The 20,885-nt window shown below is 41.7% G+C and overlaps 1 protein-coding gene across 2 annotated transcripts; it reads right to left on the reverse strand.

Moving 5' to 3' along the window:
- Positions 1-2,700: 2,700 nt before the first annotated feature.
- Positions 2,701-18,409, reverse strand: SLC38A2 (solute carrier family 38 member 2). 2 transcript variants are annotated; one of them, XM_069852127.1, is made up of 16 exons: positions 18,168-18,409; positions 17,487-17,681; positions 17,200-17,281; positions 16,952-17,067; positions 13,797-13,870; positions 13,607-13,699; positions 13,328-13,409; positions 10,228-10,310; positions 9,524-9,582; positions 9,246-9,395; positions 8,403-8,482; positions 8,191-8,291; positions 7,678-7,802; positions 6,974-7,118; positions 6,769-6,866; positions 2,701-6,051 (listed from the first exon to the last, which is right to left on the reverse strand). In XM_069852127.1, exons 2-16 carry the CDS (start codon positions 17,603-17,605, stop codon positions 5,953-5,955), a joined length of 1,506 nt encoding a protein of 501 aa, XP_069708228.1. In that variant the 5' UTR covers positions 17,606-17,681; positions 18,168-18,409; the 3' UTR covers positions 2,701-5,952. The 2 variants fall into 2 exon arrangements, with proteins under 2 accessions (XP_069708228.1, XP_069708235.1); XM_069852134.1 differs by lacking the exons at positions 16,952-17,067; positions 17,200-17,281; positions 17,487-17,681; positions 18,168-18,409 and adding an exon at positions 14,498-14,662.
- Positions 18,410-20,885: the final 2,476 nt, after the last annotated feature.

Genomic DNA, 20,885 nt, shown 5'->3' on the forward strand with positions numbered 1-20,885 from the left:
CCTACCAATTTATGTTCTGCAATTGGACCCCCCCCTTTAAATACATATAAATAATAACAAAAATTGTTTAGAAAATAGCACATATTTCTAATTGAAATAACAGTTTCAAACATGGTGGATGATTCTACTTGTTCCTGAGATTACCTAACCATTCTTTTACTGGAATACGCTTCTGTTCTTTTAAATGTTATTGAGCTTCAGATGCTTCTCCTGACTTTTTCCATGATGAGTAACTGCAGCAGAGTGGCCGTTTTGTACATCCACGTGGAAAAACAATTGGCCAAAATTATTTGCCCCATTTGGGAATAAATCAGGAAAAAGAGAATGTTTTCCTGTTGTAAAATAATGAATAATTTTTTCCTGAGAAAAGTTTCTCCTCCCAGTCTCTACCGCGGGGCCTTGCGCTCAGCCAAAGGCTGGAAGGGCAAGAAGTGCCTGAACACAGCGTGGAAGTGGGTGTCTCTGAGCTGCCGAAGGAGACCATGCAGGAGTGCTGGAGAACTGGGGCTGGAGGGGTGGCCAGAGAACAAAAAATAAGGCTTTTACTTAGAGTGAAGGCCACAGGGAGACCAGATGGGCAGAGACTAGGAAAATCAAAGGAAGATGTTTCTAGCTGTGCCTGGGTAAAGTGAAATGTGGAAGGGTGGGATCTGGACTTGGGCAGGCACATAGTCAGGAAGGCAGTAAGATGAGAGAAGGTGTGTTGCAGGAGGAGGTGGGAGAAGTGATGTTACTGGAGAGCTGACAGACTAGGACTGAGCTCAGAGCGAGGGTGACAGAGCTGACAAGGAGTCACCTTATGACAGCTGAAAGCAGCGCGAGAAGGCAGAAGGAAATGCCTGTGAAAGCAGGTGGGGTTTAGACTGTCATGCTCAAGGGACTGAAACCAGAAAGGCCAAGGAAGTGGGTGCTGGTCCCATCTGCACTGGAGATGAGATGGCATGTCCACATTTCAGGAAGGGCAGGACTGAGGGACCCCTTGAGGCATCTCAGCTCCTTCTGGCACTGAAACCTGGGCATATGCCAGCCTGCTTCTGCTCTGTTTATCCAGAAAGGAAACCTGGGCACACAGACTGAATAGGAGCTGTGCTGCCCTACAAAGAAGGACATGGACTAAGCCGTGGGGGATCTTAGGGAATGACCTGCTGTGATCCAGCCCTTGCATGAACACCTGGGGGCGAGGTGCCTAGGCATGACCTTGGGACAGAACCGAATTTGCAAGACTAAGGCAGGGAAAGGCGTAAACTTCAGGTGAACTGAAGAAAGTGAAGATGCTGTCTCTTACCTGCAGAAGCCTCGAGAGATTCCCAAGTCTTGGCATTGTGAATAAACCCTGTGTGATGGCTTATTGCTCTTCTGGAGCAAAGACCTTGTGGTGAGTAAAGAGTTTCAAAGCTCAGGATTTTAGACACTGCCACACAATGGTTTCTGGGTTTTTTTTTTCTTTTTCTTTTTTTTTTTTTTTTAAATCAGAAGCATGTAGAAAAGACTACTTTGCATATTATTTAAGTTGGCAGAAATGCCTGATTGCATAAAGGTGAGCCTGACTGTGGAACTGGTCATGTGGCGTTCTAGGGAAAGATCTTCTCTAATACTACGAAATTCTTGTGTGACTGAGCAAGTTATGAGAATGAGCATTCCCAGGCATGACCACCATTTCCAAGTGGCTGACTTGATGCTTAGGATTCATGTCTCAAGAATGAGGAACGCTCAGGTCCTATTGGTAGTTATGCTTCGGTTGTATGTAAGCAAATGCTGTAATATAAAATACACCGAATGGTGGACATTAAATCGTGGATGCATGGCTGCTGCACAGCGCTGCCTCTCTAGACTCAGGTCTCTAGACCTGCAGACTGATTAACACCTTACAGGCCTCCAACATCATGAAAATGAGTAATCATCTGTGTTTCTCAAAGATGACATTAAAATGAGAACCAGAGGAATGAGAACGTTAATCCCTCATCAGGATGGGCTTTGGGCCTTGAGCAAATACATAGACACAGTGAATATATAGAAAAAGTGATAAAAACCAAAAAATGAAGAGCAAAAAATACTATGTGATCATGTAATCAGACAACCTTAATTGAGGCATTTCTTAATTTCAGGGTACTTAACTATGTTTCTTTAATACAGTGCTTTGTTGTGTAGATAAGACATCAAGTTACACCTCATACCTCTTACATCCAATTCTTTAATATCTGGGAAAGACAAAGATTTGTATGAATCCATGTGGATTTCCGGAGAACAAAACTGCTGTGCTGTGTGGTTTGTACCCAATTGCAGAAGCATAAGCACAAGTGAAACAGACACACCAGCTCTGAAAATCCTTACGGAAGCTGTTACTCTTCTCCTGGAGATTCAGTTGCAGAAAAATGGCTTAGGATTTTGGCAAGACTTACTCATTTATTGCACTTACGAGACGTAACACGTTTGAGTCTTGTCTTGATACACCTGTACTGAAAATTGACATAATACAGGTTCCTTGCAAAATTCTCTATTTTTTTAAGCGTCCAGACTTGTTCTGCTTAGTCTTGCAGTGTCATAGATTGTGAACTTAGTTGTATGCTTTTACTCTCCCCTCCCACCCCCTTCCTGAAAAGTGCCATATAAATGCTAAACATCCAAATTAAAGATACTTTAATACATTCTTTAAGGAAAATCCTTCAAATGCCTTCCCCTGCAAAAAACCACAACATTACATAGGATTATCCATTTATTTATTTCAGTTAAAACAAACGTACAATGTTTCATTGAAACTGTGTTGCACTCCGTGCCAACAACTGTAGCCAGTGTCGGCCTCTAACAATACAGTGGCTATTTACATATGTACACGGATGTACCGTAGGATGCCTGAATTTGGTGGCCTAACAAATATGTTAGATCATAAAAGTTGTTAAGTTCAGGAAATCGTAACATCCATGGTAAATTTTAGAGGAAAAGTATACATGAACCTGAACAATGCTTTTTATGGACCCAAGTGACTTCTGCGTTTATTGCAACATATACATTAATAAATACAGTCTCAGTGTTTCCTTTACACCTTAGGAGTTATAAATTTCTTCCATTTTGGTAAACATTACATTTTGTTGTAGTTGAACCTTTCCTTTAACAGTTGTTACACAGATGTAAAACATGAACAACTCCTTGAAATGATGTAATGAGCAGTAATGAGAGAGGAATATATACATAAATCCCAGATTACAAAGCTACATTATATACATTGTACTTACAGTATATACACACATACAATTTATGTACATAAGACTATCATAAATATTGAAAAATAGGTTTAGTTTTAATGGATTAATGTTTTATAAATAACATGTTACACTTATGACTGAAATATCATGGAAGACAGTAATGTCCAACTGAGGTGACAAAACAGTGGTTTAATACTGAAGCTGCTCTTTTAGGTGGTTTGCAATGCAGGTAACTAAGCAGACAGGTTTGGGAAAAAAAAATAAAATAAATCGTATGTTGGAAATCAATCCAGCCAAGTGGAACTCAACTGTTGCAGATGGAGAGCCAGTCATCAAATAATATAGTACATAATGTAAAATCTGGAAATTGCTACATTCAGAGAATTAAGTGACACGTATTAAGTGACATTACAAGGTGTCATCATAGAAGTCTTCCTCCTCTCTGGCTGCTGAGAAGGACTGTGTAGTAAGTTCTCATTCATACCTCCTTCCTCTAAGATTACTGAGAAAATAGAGGCTATTTCTCACTTCCTTTCTTTTTAAATGCTGGCAAAGGAAGCGCTTCGCCCCTCATGTGCTACAAAACGCTCAAAGGTGGACAACATTTTAATCCTCTTCCACCTTTCTACACTTGTGGAGAGGAAGAAGAAAAGCTGCCGAAGTACTGAGGAGGCACACGCTCAGCACTTCTGTGGAGACCAGGTAGCATGGGATGGTTAGCCATGGATGTAAAGTACCTGAGGCAGGGAAGTACCTAAGGAGCGTTAGTCAGTGCTGACTCCAGGATCGTTAATTGCCAGTTGAGTACCACCAAACTCATTATACGAACAACACAAGAGGAATCTTAACTTCTGATTACAGTTTTACACTACAGACTTAGTGACCAGTACTTACAGTCATGCAGGAGTATCAATACAAAATAGCTGCAAATTTTTTTTTTTCATAGTTTTTAAATGTTTGCGCAGAGATTGACATTATCTGCCAAACAGTGACTGTTGTTTAGATTTGTTCCCAACGAATTCTACAAGAGCACAGAAGTCTCAGGCACCATTTGATCAATGGATTACAGTCCCTTACTTGTTCCCCTGACACAATGACGGAGTGGAACTTTGTAAATCAGGTTTTTAAAGCGTCGTGTCAGATGAAGACAGCAGACCACATTGCCATGAATATTTCATTAACAATCTCTATCTAGACTTTTGTATCCAATATTGTATTTGAGAACCTCTAGTAAGCAAAGTATGCTGTAATACAAGTGTTATTTCTCTTCAACCTGGGATAAGAATGAAAGAGTAAACATGCACTAGAAATAAAACAGCTAATCACAATCATACAGCACCTGTTTCATCAGCTAGCTAGCTAGGGCTCGTAAGAGATTTACCTATTTCTGAAGCAAACAAGTATGAGATGACTATCCAGTCTATGAGGTTATCTTTAATACTACTGTACAGTATAAATTGCAAGAGGAATCCCAGTTGTATATGAAGAGAATTTGTACCAAGCATGAAATACTGGTGCAGTTATTTTGTGGATTTGACTCAGAAACAGAATAGTCAAGTAATTCAAAAAATCCATCAATGGATGAGTAATTTGAGAAATATTGTACACTTCTTGAATATTATACAACTAGTAAACTACATTAGGACCTTTCTGTTTTCCTACAGAGCATTTCAAGATAGATTGGACAGAAAACCAACAAACATTGCTACAACTGACAATGGACCTTATTAATAGACAGAACTCCAGAAGGGAGTTTTACAATGGCATGATATGCTCCAGTGCCATTCAGTTTATATCTACAACAGAAAAAAACAAAACCAAAAAAGCAAAACCCCCTAAACCCTGTTTTACCCAACTGCACTATTGAGTACCTCAAGAAGGGAAATGTCAACATAATGTTTACAATTTCTAATTAGCTACATTTTAGAATGTACCCATTCTAAAGGGTGGGGTTTTTTTAAAGCTTGAAAATTTGGGTTTCCACACCTTTTTTGGGAATCAAGATAACTGCACTTACTTCTGTAAGCTAACAAATAATTTCAGGATTATTTTCACTCTACTCTGAACTAAGTAAACTTAATGGCAAACATTTATAATTAAAGAATTTTGATTTAATTGGTTTATTTTCTGTTTTGGTCATGAGAAGTATTTTTTAAAATAAAGTTTCTTCTGATTATGCCTCTACCGAAAGGCAAACTAGATTTAATTTAGGACACCGATTAAATATTTTTATGAGCTCTTCTATGTTATTCTTTCATTCTTTTTAGAAAAATGTTTCTTAAAGTCAAAATAGTGCTTTTGAGGTCCATAAGAATTTTTGGTACAAAAAATAATAGTGTTTCTCTCTCTCTCTCATTGGTTATTTAAACACTTTGCTGTAAATTAAAGTTATTTCTCACATCAAATGGTTCCATTATAGGCACATTCAAGTAAAATAAGAAAATATCCAAGTAACAATGATGAAAGCCAAACATGGCTTGATAAAAGTCTACGGAGAGTTCTGTCCATTCTCTGGAATGGAATAAAGTTGTCACTTCCTTCAGCCAGACACTCACGTGGTTTGATGTTAAGATCCACTTCCATCATGCAGAATAGTTTCTAAAAGACAGAGTTCAGGTATTCTACAATCAGAAGAACCACCAGTAAAGAATCTGCATTTTAAAGGAAGCTGAGTAGCTCGTTTTGATTCTCAGTAGGTATCTGAGTGAACACTGGCATTTGAAGTGGAGTACTGGAGATTAAACCGGGACAGTTAATGGCCATCAGATGGAACATTGTGGGTCCAGTCTAGAATAATCAGCGTCATACACCCAGTCATCACAAGTATGCCACTTAGAAAGAAGAATGCAGCCTGAAAAAAGAAAACATAAAAGAACTATTCAAGTTTCCGCTACTGGACCCATAAAGTCATGCCCATTTATGGCACCAACGTCATTACTCATGGAGGACAAAGTAATAAATGCAAGTGATGACAGTAGACAATAAGGAGCTCTGTATCTTTCTCATACCTGAGGTCCTTTTTAAAATAAAAAAGTACACTAATTTTCAGTATTGCAGGGAAATTAGAGTAGCTGTCACTAGCAGTTATGCTGTGCCACTGCATTGACTCAATATGCTTAAGAATTTGATTCCAAGTCAGTGTTACCAAGGCCAGTAAGAGCAGGATAACCCAAATGATTGGCAGAGGTCAGCTTTGAGGGGCAAATTACATCTGTAAGTCTTCACAGAAAATTTAAACAAGAAGACTTTTTTAGTATAGCTCTTAAGGACAATCTGTTGAAATCTAGCTCTTAGCAGCAACACAACCAACAGAACCATCCAACTATCGTTGATATTGGGGATTAACGGATTAGAGAAGTCACTGAAGTGAACTGAGCCTTGTGATGGCAGTCTCCTCAGTTCTGAGTACCCATGCAGCTCCCACAGGCTAGCTAAGATAACCTTAAATGTGAATTCACTGACCACTTTCTCTAGGACTTCAAAATTCTTAAGTCATGAAGAAGAAAATGGAAGTTCTTGCACTTGCTTACTGATTCAGAACAACTATTACACATTTGTCTATACATACCCCAATCTTTTGCACTGACTTCATTGGCTCCTTCTTCACTAATTTGATGTAGAAGGCAGAAGGAAGTATAAAAATCAGCATGGCAGCTGCAGATGCACCTATATTTAAGAAGCACAGAAATATTCATAAACAGGTAAATATAATTTAATCAAATGGGAGCTGCATTTTCTGAGATCTGAAAGACTACTTGTGTGAAAATGCTTACCAATGAATCCAAAGATGTCTCGGATAGTAGGGACAAAGATAACAAGCACATTGGTAAACGCCAGAAGAGCAACTGTAATGGAACAGTGACGCCACCATCTAAACTCCTTCCCTGCCCACAACAGCTGGGTAATGGAACTGCGGATCTTTTGAAGAGAGGAAAAGAAAAAAAAAAAAAAAAAGACAGTTTAGTCTTCATTGTGGAAACCAGTTACTGTCACCTGAACTACATCTTCTGAAAGTATTTTAAAATCACTTTCCGGAACACTTTCTACTTTCTAAAAGTTGAAAACATGACAATATTTTTTTTTTTTTTTAAATATGCTTCCCACACTTGAGAGGCAACTCTGCATTTCTGGTCTGCTTCTCTTTTCAGTGATTTGTATTTTCAAAGGACAGCTAGTGATGGACAAAACAAAAGGAAAATCATCTGTCTTTTAACAAAAATAAATCCCAGGGATTTTTGTAACACCTAAGGATTCTGCTCAGGAATGGCCAGAATTCATGTTCACAGTGTACTTACAAAAAATACACTTCATTTTTGTAAGCTAATAATAGCGCAAGTACTTTTATAAAGGTGGAATCCTCCTGAATTAAACCATACCAGAAAACAATAGAACTGAACATACATGCATATACCACATGCCTGCAGCAGGACAGGTGATGAAAATAATAAACGGTTGTAAGGTTAAAAAAAATACTTACTGGGAAAATAACTACAGGTACAGTAAGGGTCACAGCCATAAGTACAGCAAGACGTACAATAAGAAGAAGAATATCAGCACCCAGATAAGCAGAGTAGGTATGAAGCAGTTCTGGCTCAACATTTCCTACAAAGAAAATGGTATTTCAATTAGATGGCAGTTGATGTACTTCTCAACCAACCACTTCTGCTCTAAATCCTATGTGAATTTTACAGTCACAGAAATATGAATTGAAAGCCTCAACAGCTCCTGGAAGGCATGGCTCTATTTTGCATAGGGATAACTTGGAGGCACTGAATCTTGGAGGCAATTCAATCAAATTTTAAATCTGTGCCCTGGGCCTAATTCTACTATTGATCTCCTTTTGGGTGTGCACTTACAGAATTATTAAAAATATCCCAAGAGTGTATACTTAGAACCCATAGTAAACGCTTGCTCACTCTAACTTATAAATACTACCGTGATTTTGCAGAACATAATTAATTTAAAAGAAAGCAGAGAAGACAATATTCACCATAAAATGTCAGGTATCCAAAGAGAGCAGCCAATAAATACATGAGGAACATGGCAAAAAAAGATACATAGGACACATTCATCATTCTTTTACGGCTTCGGCTATAAGAAAGAGAAAAAGAAACATTGTTAGCAATGAGAACACACTGTTTTACACTACTTTTTTTATTATTATTCTTTAGTGAAATTACAGCATCCAGAGCTAACACTTACCCTTTCAGTTCTTCATAGATAGGAAGAATTGCAGGATGGCAGACAAAAGAAAATGTTAGGATTGGGACGGCGTAGACAGTCTGAAAAACAGAAGTATCTTCCTTAAGTATCTCAACCGGCATTAGAAATTTAGTTTTTAAAATATTCATCAGTAGATTTTTCACTTTTCACTTGGGTATCAGGTTAGTTTTTCATAAAAACTAGCTATACTTTACAACTGAAATTTGGCAAAAATGAAAACCCATTTATATTTTCTTAAACTCGGGTGCTAAGGTACCAAATCCTCGCCCGTGTTGAACTGTATGCATATGCATCCAGATTTATGTTCTGCATCTCACTGGCTTAAGCCACTACAGCTTGATCTTGGTGTTGGCTATTGCACGTAGCTCTTCCTACGTGTGGAGATTTGCAGCTGTAACTAGGAGCATTCCTAAGAGTCAAGACTTTGTGACTGGGAATGTAATGTCTATTCAAAACCCTGGCATACACTTCCCATTCACATGCATTTACTTCATTTTGTCCTGCAATCTACTTTTGAAAATACTTTACTAACTTTCTTGAATCGAGCTTGTGAAACGCTGTGCTGAAGAATGAGAGATGTGTTTATTGCCATAAATTCTAGGCAAGCACCTCAGTCTCCTCCGATTTCTGTGCATTTGGAGTGTGGAAACGCCCAGTATACAGGAGGTAAACAGTGCCTAACTCTACTGGAACAGAAAGTCTTAGTACATCCCAAGTTTACAACTGAGCAATTACTTGGAGGAAAAATTACCAGATTTATCTGCTATGTATTTAGTCCCTTTTTGTTATTTTCAATAGAGAGTCTGATTCTTAGTCATTTACCTGTGAATTGAAGATGAAATACTTTGGTTTGCACATATCATCACTTGTTATGTTTTCATGTACCAAAGGTGCCAGTGTCACATTTACTAATGTCACGTTCATGATGTCACTGTCCATAGGACAAGGAATCTGAAACATCTTCCAGATTACCTAGAAATAAACCCATGCGTTTATTGTTACTTTGACTGATACAATACGTGAAACTTTTATAAACTGAGTTTAACTTCATTTTCAACTTCAGTTTTGCAAGCACTGGAAAGGTAGAAGATTATACTTACAACAATCAGAAAGAAGACCATGCAAAGTAAGGAAAAGCCGCTGGTATAGCCCAAATAACCTGCATTCAAGAAAGATACAAAATCACTAAGGTACAATAAATAGAAAAACTGCTCATGTCATATTGAAGCTTGCCATTCTCTTAGTGCTACATAGAACAAGTTAATTATTCACTGACTTTCTGCTAATCTCAACCCAGAGCCGAAAATTCTGAAAGACATACTAGGGCTTCTACACGCAGCGTGTCTGTTAAGATTAAACAATGTAACTTAAAAAAAAAAATCAAACAACTCACAACAAAACCCCCACACCAACACTGATGTGAATTGCCTTTCATATACTAAGAATAATTATAGGATTAATTCTTATAGAAATACTAGCCTTCTCCCTTCTGTTTTTAGTGATTCACTTAATTTGTAAGGTAATAACTTGAGAAAGTAATTCACTTTGAGAGTCTCAGTTTGTAAGGTTCCACTACAGGATCCTCTGAACCATAGTGTATTAGCTGAATTATTCACGTATAATCACTGAATCATATGATTCTATGATAGCGTATTAGCTGAATTATTCATGTATAATCACTGAACTACAACCATTTCAGATAAAGCACCTAGTATAAATATTCTGCTACTGCTTGGGATCTAAAATGCCATTTCCCCACAGTACTTTCAATGCATTTTTGTTTTGATTGTACTCTACTGCTTACCTAAATTTTTCAGTAAGGACAGGGGAAGAATGAGGATGACAGACACCAGCAGCACTAAATAGTCACCATTGAGATACCATTCTCTGTAGAAAAAAAGGCAATATTTGTAAGCAATCAAAAGTATGTAAAAATTACAACATTTACAGTTTAGTCTTCACACTTATTTTCTCCTACAACATATGGCTTCTTAAAATAGTACCTGATGTCACAAAGGATTGGCTTTCAACTTACTATATGGACCTAAAGCCCTACAATACCTTCTCATCTCACCCCAAACCTGCATTGTGCCTTTCCTTTAGTGTCCTTTTCTAAAATTAGTATGCAACTGAAAGTCAGAAGACAGGAAAGTAAGTGACTGGCCAGAAAAAAAAACCAACTAGGATCAACCACGGAAAAATAGTGATTTGTTTAAATGTTGGTTCCCAACTCTCCAGATATATTAGAATATTGCAGGGCCCCAGCAGGGTGGTGATCTACTTTTAACGGAAATAAAATTCTACTAGGTTCCCTGCAGAGTCAAAGAATAACGGGTGAAGGCTGGAGTTAAGGCAGTAGCTCAAGCTCGCTGGCTGAGAAAAATCCAACAAGCACTGTGAGTCTCTTGGAGGCACGTTTAGTCCCTTTCAGTAGGGAAATAGTGATAAGAACCTCAGGAGTTTTTTCCCTCAGCTCATCTTTGCTATTTATTCTGTAAAGAACAATTTTTTTGACAAAACGTTTTAGAGTGTTAGAAGATTAACATCTTCCTTTGAAATATAAAAAACCAAAGATAGATCCATGTAAATATAATATAATTTCACTGAACTAATAGAAAAACTGATCCTGAGTATTTAATTGTGGCAAGGTAACTGCTTTCTTCATCTGTCCTATAGGACCATCCTATATGCTTTAAATGATTAAAGTAACATTAAGCACTTATTCCCAAATATTAATACTTTATATCCTGATACAGTATCATCTAACAGCATTTATTTTAAAATGGACTGCTAAACAAAGAAAAATTAATGACTTAATTGGAAATCTGTGCATTCAAACTAAATAGCTGAATTATCAGCCTATACACATCAGTGGAAATATGGATAACAGACTTGCTCTGGTTTTATGTAGTAAATGTGAAACCAATTTGGTCGTCTTTTTCCCCAGTTTTATCAGGGATAACTAAATGTAAAAAAAAGTGTATTATAAAGTTCATATGTGTAGGACGTTAATGTCATAAATCTCGTTGTGTTTTTTTCTTATCATGGCACAGAGATTCTTTGCATTTGATACAGTCATAAGAACATGCACTGTTATTGTGCATGCCCCACACAGAGGCCATCAGGACTTTCAGATCAAGAACTCAGAAGTTTTTCTGTGCTGAAGAGTAAAGCACAGGACACACAGCTTTAAAATACAGCTGAGTATATTAAAAATTGCTAAACAGATTTTAATAATGGAGCTAGTATTTATGATATTGTCTCAGAATTCCAGAATATCATCTTCTACAGTAAGCATTATTTTGGGACATTTAAATACGTAAGTGCTTACATTTTAGGTACCAGGCTGCCAGAGTGGAATCCATGCCAATCGTAGCCACCCAAACTCCCCTAAGCAACGCATGGAGAGAGTCAGTTAAATGGGGTCCACAATTGCCAGAGCACTGAGAAAAGATTTACTTTACATCAGTGTACAGCTACCTAGTACCAGTCAACAAGAAAACACTGAAGATATGCATCTCAATTTCTGAATTTGGTCTGCTAGATTTGCAGAGCAGCAGCTCAGTTGAGATTCACAGCCTTGTAACTTCCCCTCTTGAACTGCAATCAATTTGGGATTCTTTTCTGATGAAGGGACAATTAAATATACCTCCAAGCCCCCTCTTAAGTACTGGCTACTCCAGGGACTGTCTTAAGAAGTGGAAAATAAGGATGCGAATTCAGCCAAAAGGAGGGAAACGAACCTTCCCAGAATTTGTAAGCATTACATTATTAAGTAAATGAGGTGAGTGCATTCTTTGAGTAGATTTGAAAAAAAAAAAAAGAAAAAGAAAACAAAAAAAATGGCTAGCACTGTTGTCATGACAATATCAATCAGCAAGCTGTATGAACACCACCAAACGGCTTGAACCCCTTGGGGAACACAGGCAGAAAAATGCCTACCTTCTGAACTCAGGCTTAGGTGTAAGTTGGAGTCTTGAGTTGCTCAGCCCTCTCAAGACTGGGACACTTCAGGACAAGGCACAGAAGTACAACTCTGAAGAGTGAGATTTATAGCACTTAACTCTATCCATCTGAAACCAGGCATCTTGTTTTAGATAGATGTTTTCACACGTCCTCTCAATATAGAGTGATATGATAAATCACTCTCTGGAGATGCCCAAACAGGTGTCTAAGTGAGGTGCGCTGAACTGACTGACCCCTAGAGAGGATCATCTTTCTCTGCTGATTATGATGAGCTCAAAATATAAATTTCAGACAATGCAGTCAAGACAAAATGAACCCTAACCAAGGCACCCACTTTTAAAGCCAAGCAGGAGAGCCACTAGAGAGTCAAGGTGTCTCCAGGGCTAAATGGCATTGCATCTACCATTTCTGTCTTGGGCATATAAACTCTGTTTCAGTTAAATGTTTAGTCCCCGTGTCTTTCTGAGACCTGCTCCTTAAGAATTTCATTACACAAACAGCACCTTAAGTCTTACATTTAATCACTTCCCACAATATTAACACCGGAAAACCAAAATAATCAGTTTAAATCAGTTGGAATGCAGTAAGGAAAAAAAACAAACAAACCAAAACACAACAACCAACCAACCATAACCACATTTACCTTTCCTTACTGCGAGTAGGTACCGACTGGTATGTACATTAACACTTACCTGATGTTCTTTAGAGAACAGATTTCTCTAATATGATGAGATACCTGTATTTTTCTACCCTTTTCCCAGGACAGGCTGGATCTAAATGAAGTGGAGCACTCAGGGGAAGGGCAAACTTACTGTATCTCTGTCTGAGTAAGAAGCTACTCTATGGTGTACCGAACGTGGTCTTCGTATAAAAAATAGATACAGTCTCCGTATTTGTTTCTCCTAATGTTTTCTCTGATGAGGAGTTCTAACACCTACCCTGCGGTCTCTTCGACGTTCAAAAATGTCTTGATGACCAATGGTAACTCATATTTCACTATGAAGAGGTAGCTTGACATAGCTGTAGGTGAATAACATCATAGATCATTACAAATATAGAATATGCCACAAGATGCAAGAATCACATAACATGTTTCATAACTTCACTTGAACACAAGCAGTTAATGAACACATGTTGTGTGAAAAAAAAAAGTCTCCAAGAATAAGTAGGGAACAATTACTATTGACGGTAGAGACATTTTAAGATCTTCTCCTCACCTCCAATATTCTGCATTGTAATTGATCCAGAAGCAGCAAGTTTTCCAGCCATACCAAACGCTTTCATTCCCAACTGTTCGTACAATAACGATCCTAAATGAAAGCAAAAGAATCCATTGAGAGGGTGTGTTTCACAACGATACCACATGAAACAAATACGATATGTTTGTAAAACAGTAATTTGCCATACCTCCTTCATTGGCAGTCTTCAAAAGGAGATGCACAGAATACAAAGAAACTATTGACACAAACAGCAGGAGTATCCTAGGGAGGGAAAAACATGCCAAGATTTAATAGCCATAAATGACCTATTGTAAGCTCTACGAAATAAAGGCAGATCAGACACAAAAATTAATCATATTAAAATATTATCTGGGAAAACCCCACAGATTGTAAGGTCAGCTGAAAGTGTTCTGAAAATCCAATTAATGGCTAGTTGCAAGAGAAAATTACACTGAAATGCATTTCAGAGGCGTATACAATGTAAAGAATGCTTGTATTGGTATAAGGTGACATAAGCACTGGTGTCAGGCCATTATAATTGGCGACATTTGATATAAATAACTTCACAAAGTATGAATGGAATGGTTCTGTGTTGGAAACTGTATTTCTCTTGTCTTCCTATCCTTGTTCAACATCGATCTACAGGACATGGGCTGTGACTAACTGCAGCTAAAGTGAAGATTATCTCTTGGTCTTAAACAAATCAGCTTTTCAGATTAAACCTGTTATGTGTTTTTTATGTAAAGATGAAACTACAAAAGCTTTAAAGAACTGACTGGAAATTCAGATGTATTGAGAGCCATGTCTTCATATGGAAATAAATACTTATAGACATTAAAAATTAAGAATGCTTTCTTTTTTCAAAAGTTACTCTTCATGTGTGCTTACATGGGAATCGCTAGTGCCTTGTTTATCTTTGCCACGGTTTTTACACGCAATATGTACTATTTCCAGAAGCACATTTGCAACATCTAAAATTCGGATCTCTCAAGAACAAATCTCTCCCACAACAAATGCACTTCCCGGAGTGGCGCGCTAGGGGGGACTTCTCAGCTGCTGAAGAACACAGTGGAAAATTACAACACATTAAGAAAAACACTGGTCTTTCTTATACCCATACAAGCATTCTGCTTTGTACAAAACCTAAAAATCAACACATCTACTAAAAAAAAAACCAAACACCATTTAGAGTTCCCAGACTAATCTTTACATCTCCTTTAGCGTAATTTTTAATGCTGGTGAAATTAGTAAACACAGCAGAAAAAACTGGAAACATCTGAGAAAAGCTTCATAGATCTGCATGAGGAATCCAGGAAACTTGTGTTACTGCGTCAATTCAACACCAACACATGCACAGACGTAACCCTCTGTAATTCTGACAATAAAAACTAACCAGGATTTAATTGATTTATCAGCTGGAAGCAGCACAGCAGGATGTGCAAGAGTTACATTTTACTAAAAACAAGACAGATCCCGGACCCCTCAGTCCTAATCTTGAATGGCTCCCTACAATGTTGACAGCAGTCAACAAACCCATCTTCAAGCTTGCCCAGTTTCTGGCTTCCAGACTGTATCACTCATTTTTTTAGTGCTGACACAAGTGACAAGTCACAGCACTGACACAAGTGATCCCACACAGTCTTCGAAGAATTTACTGCCTTAATCAACTGCATCTGGATCTGAATCTGTAAACTAGTTATTAAAGGATGCCTGTAATGTCCTCAGTGTCATCATAAATCCCCAGTATAATCAGTGATTGATTGCTTTCCTGCCTTGGAACTATATGAACCACAGCAAATTTTGAAAGGAACCAAGCTAGTTGATTTTTGAATCAATTCTAATGCAAACAGATCTGACTGCAGTATCTGGAAATGAAAGGTAACTAAATGACCTCAGCACCCAGTTGTTAAATTGGCTATTTTGAACATCTTTTTTCCCTCAGAAAAAAAATAACTCCCATCATATGCAAATCCATTCGAACACCTATCCTTAAATTCTTTATCTTTTTCTTCTCAGAGATGTTCTAACATGCATTACACACTGATTATCTTATATAAGCAGCAAAACACCTTTACAGCATGAAACTGATGTGTAAAGAAGTGAAGTATCTCTCACTTCTGAATTCACGCTGCTAAGTTGTTCTTCCAGTGAATGCCTCAGCAAAAAAAACTAACAAATCACTATATAGTAAAATAAAGTCCTGTGGATCAAAACTTTACACATTAGTAGTTCCTCAGGAAACTTGACTACCACCCTGATATACTGTGAAATATGCAGAAGTAAATCTAATCTACAACTTTCCGTAAATCTGGTGACAGAGTATGGTAAATTTTCAAACTAAACATTACTCTTTATATGTTCTTGAACATTCAGCACGTTTATCTATTTCCATGATAAAAATACAAAGCTCCTTTAAATGTATCTGTGGATTCCAGTTGCCCTCAGTCACTGATATTGCATGTTGTGTGAGATGAACTGCCTGCAATATATGAAAAAGTACTTTGCTGAGACATTTGGAAGCGCTGCACATAATTGTTTCCTCATGACATTTTCAACTACATTAATATAGTTTTACTTTATACCCGAAAGCTTTTGCCAACATAGACACACCAATAAAGATATGCTGGCTACTCTACATCCCTCTCTTACAAGGGAACAGCTATTTTTATAGGTTTAACTGAAACCAGTTCTCTGAATTGAGTAAAAAACATAGCAATTAAAACATTTATTTATTTGTGTTAAGTACACTGCACCTCCATAGGTATAACTACATCAGTTCAGGAAAAGGAGACCAAATCCTGGATGAGTCAGACTGGACCACGAGAATTTTCAAGAGTAGACGTGGCCAGACTTGCAAAGAAAAATAAATAATCCTCTTCTACCTACGTTTTTTCTTCTACAGCCTGATCCTGTACTTTTTGTACAATTATGACTTCCACTATTCAAATAGTTCCTGTTGCCGCAATTTCAAACGGTGTGCTCTGAAGGAAAAAGCCAGGACAGATTTCAATCCCTTAAGTATCACCACTCATTTCCACTTGCGTAACGGTATTTTAAAGGGAAATCTATGAAATATTGACAGAGAAACTACAGCTAAGGGAAGAAAAATTCACCGTAAAATGTTCTATTGGATGCAGAACTCGCAATGAATCTGTTTAATTTTCCCAACACCTTCTGAATGTATTGCAACCTCTTAATTTAAAGCAAGCTGAAAATCCTACAATGCAATTCTGCACCTACGGCAATGACTGGGTATTTTGTAAAGGTCACAGTTTTACATCAAGTATTTTTCCATGATTATACAGTAAAAAGATTGGTTTTTACGAACCAAAAGATACTTACACAAAAAGAGCAATTCCAGTGTTAGCCATGGCATAAGAAAGACCAAGGATGCCACTACCCACAATAGCATTGCTCAGATTAAATACTGACATTCCAAAGGAAGTAGTACCCGGATGCTGAGAAAAAGGAAATAGGTAATAATTAATAGGAAGTTATTACTCATTTCAGAATTAAAACAAGCACATTTGGCAAGACAGCATTTCTTCTTCATTTATTTATTTTTTTTAACGTTACTGCCAGGTACTTACATACTGCGTTTCATATTTCTTCTTTCCAAGATTGGAGTCGAGCAAAAAATTTTGGTTTTCTGGATCGATATCCGCATAGTGGCTGTAAAACACATCGCAGCATTAGCGCCTACCAGGGGCAACTCGCACATAAACGCTTCTCGTTTAACATTTCCGATCCTCTTCAAAGGGAAACGAGAAAACCCCCCCGAGAAGAAGCCCTCCCGCCCCAGCCGGTGCCAGCCCGCAGCGCCGTGTTTACATCCGCAGCCATTCATTCATTGCGAATGAATGGGGGAGCCGCTCACCTCTTCATGGCAGCCGGCTTGGTGGGGTAGGGGTAGCTGAAGTCGTTGCTGTTGGAGCTGTAGCTGCTGCTGTCCTCGTCGGGGGAGATGTTGAACTTGCCCATCTCGGCGGAGCTCATGCTGGCGGCGGTGGCGGGGTCGGGGGCGCGGGGGGTGTCTCCGCTCTTTTGTCCTTGGCGGCGGGGCTCGCCGCGCCTGCGGAGGTGGGAGGCGACGTCAAGTGCCGCAGCGGGCGCCGCGGACGGTCACGTGGCGCGGCGCGCGCTCCCCCGCCCGCCCCGCCGGCGAGTGGAAAAGTACCAGGCGCGAGGGGCGGGAGTTCGGGGGGGGGGGGGGGGGGGGGCGCGGGCAGACAAAGGTGAGACCCGCGGGGGAGGAGAGGGGGGAGCGAGGCAGCAGCATCGCCACGACGCTCTCCCCACCCCTCCCCATTCCCCCTCTTCTCCGCTCCCCGCCCCGATAGCGGAGACTGATGCAACACCGACGGGCGATTGTCACATCAGCCGCCTCCGCGTTTGTTTCCCTCCCTCTCCCTCTCTACCTCCCTCCCCGCCGGCGACATCGGGCATCCCGGCGTTTTCAATGGGGAGTGCGGCGCATCCTCCGGGGGAACCCTCCGCCTCCCCGGGATGCGGGAGCCGCGCATCCCCGCGCGCGCCGAGGAGCCGCCGCGCCGCGTACCTTGTCGGCAGGAGCTCGGTTTGCCTCTCGGAACGAGGAGACGCTCCTCTCTCTGCCGCTCCTCGCGAAGGGGGGGGGGGAAGAAAAATCAACCTTTCACTAGAAAAGGTCGCTAAAAATAAAATAAAATAAAATAATAAAATGTACAGAACCCCTAAATAAATAAAGGCAGGGGAAAAAAAAAAGCCCCAACGGAGTGGTTTTCCCCAGGAGCGCGGGGCTGGAGGGACGCGGCGCCGCGGCGGCTCGTTCCCGGTCTGGCGGCCCCGCGGGGCGCCGCCGCTCTTCAGGCAGGAATGCGGGCGCGTCATCGCGGAGGGCGCGGCGCGCGCCGCCCCGCCCCGCCCCGGCCCCGCTGCGGGACTCGGCGCCCCCCGCCCAGCGGCCCCGGGGACACCGCGGGCCCGTCGCGGCGGCCGCTCGCCGTGCTTAGCGCGCGGGCGCTCCCGTCGTCGGGAATAGCGTCCAGCATGCTCCCTTTGCCTCAGGGGGATCATAGAAACATCGAATGGGTTGGGTTGGAAGGGACCGTAAAGCCCATCCGGTTCCATACCCCTGCGATGGGCAGGGCCACCTCCCACCAGCCCAGGCTGCCCAAGGCCCATTCAACCTGGCCTCGAACACCTCCAGGGATGGGGCGGCCACAGCTTCCCTGGGCAACCTGGGCTAGCGCCTCATCACTCTCATGGTGAAGAAATTCCTCCTTATGTCTAACCTAACTGCCCCTCTCCAGCCATACCCACTGCCCCCAGTCCTATCACCACAAGCCTTTGTGAAGAGCCCCTCCCCAGCTTTCCTGTAGCCCCTTCAGGTACTGGAAGGTCACTATAAGGCCTCCCCACAGCTTTCCCTTCTGCACCTTCTCTCTTCCCTTAGCTTCTCCGCCCGGGCGGCAGCGGGGCCGTGCTCACCGCGCCCCGCACACCTCCGGCAGGTGCGGCGGGGGCAGCGGGACACCTTTTGATCACATTTTCTTGAGGCGCGGGGGTCCCCGCAGCCGCCGCCCATCCCCGTCGCGCCCGGCCCCTGCCCTCAGACACGCGCTGTGAACATTGGGGTCGCCCCGTGGCAGGGACTGGGGTTGGCCTCGAGGATCCTCTCGGGTCCCTTCAAGCTCGGGTCATTCTACCATCGACCTCGAGGCGCGGAGCGGCGGCTCCCGCTCTCCCTCCGCCTTCCCCCCCCTCCCCCCGCCGCGAGACACGAGGTTTCGCCACGGAACGTTCTGGAGGGGGGCGCGGGGGATGGGGAAGGGCCCGCGCGGGGCACGCGCACAGAGACGCGCCGAGCCCAAAAATTTTCCATCCCCGCAGTCCGTCCCCCGGCGCCGTCCGCCGCGTGACGTCACACCGCGCGCGGGGCGGGGGCGGGGCCGCGGCTGCTGAGGCGCCGCCCCCTCGGCGCGGGGTCCCGGCGGCGGCGGTGGCGGCGCTGGGCGGCGAGGGTGCCTCTCGCCGCTTCTCTCAGCAGCGCCCGGTGGTTTCGGGCTGGAACGGGAGCGCCCGTAGCCGGCGTTTTTCCGTCCTCCGCGGCGTGACGAGAGGCGATTTGCAAAAGCTGCGGTGAAGGCTTGGAAGCGCGGCCCCGGTGATGTAAATCGGCGCCGCTGCGGGGAAGGCCGGTCATGCACCTCTCCGAGTGGGAACAGCGAATTCCTGCTGTGGTTTTTTTTTTTTTTTTTGCAATCGATCCCATTCTTCAGGTGTTAGCAGTTCTGTGAAATCACAGTTTACACGGGAGAGGTCAAGGTGACCTGTTTGTTGTGGGTTTTGGTCGTGTAACAACAAACGAGATGACGTAGCCCTCACGTTTACAGCGCTGGAGCTGCTGGAGGCGCTGACGGCAGAATCCTCGCCAAGGCAGGGGCACAGACCTGCTGCTCGATAAAGTGCAGCTGGAAAGCACAGAAAACACCCTCACGCGTGTAATCTGGTTGCCATGTACAGTACAGCTTTTTTAAAAACTTAAACGGGATTTCATCGTAAAAGAATTATAGAATAATAGAATAGAATAGCCAGCTTGGATCATCGAGTCCAACCATTCCTATCAAACACTAAACCATGCCCCTCAGCACTTCGTCCACCCGTGCCTTAAACATCTCCAGGGAAGGTGACTCAACCACCTCCCTGGGCAGCCTGTTCCAGTGCCCAATGACCCTTTCTGTGAAAATTTTTTTCCTAATGTTCATCCTAAACCTCCCCTGGCGGAGCTTGAGGCCATTCCCTCTTGTCCTGTCCCCTGTCACTTGGGAGAAGAGGCCAGCACCCTCCTCTCCACAACGTCCTTTCAGGTGGTTGTAGAGAGCAATGAGTTCTCCCGTCAGCCTCCTCTTCTCCAGGCTAAACAACCCCAGCTCTCTCAGCCGCTCCTCATAAGGCCTGTTCTCCAGCACCTTCACCAGCTTTGTCGCTGTACAAGCGCTTGAATATTTTTTTCACTGGAACTGTCCTCATTTTACATGGAGAAACATGATGAGACTTAGCTGATTTTTTGTGAAAAGAAAAATTGTTAAGATACATTGGGGAGGAGAAATTGCTGTTTATCTTATGGCCCCATTATGGGAAAGTTAAGTGTACAACATACAAGTGTAATCTGCCCTGCTCCTGAGTGGTGGCTCTTTAAAATCTTTACCCATGCGGCCTACTTGATGGTTCAAATGGGCTGATTTTTCGAGTGGTTTTAAGTTATGCCTCACTGATTTAATTATGATTTTCCTGA

The sequence above is a fragment of the Phaenicophaeus curvirostris genome, chromosome 1 (genome assembly GCF_032191515.1).
Source record: "Phaenicophaeus curvirostris isolate KB17595 chromosome 1, BPBGC_Pcur_1.0, whole genome shotgun sequence".
Lineage (NCBI taxonomy): Eukaryota > Metazoa > Chordata > Aves > Cuculiformes > Cuculidae > Phaenicophaeus > Phaenicophaeus curvirostris.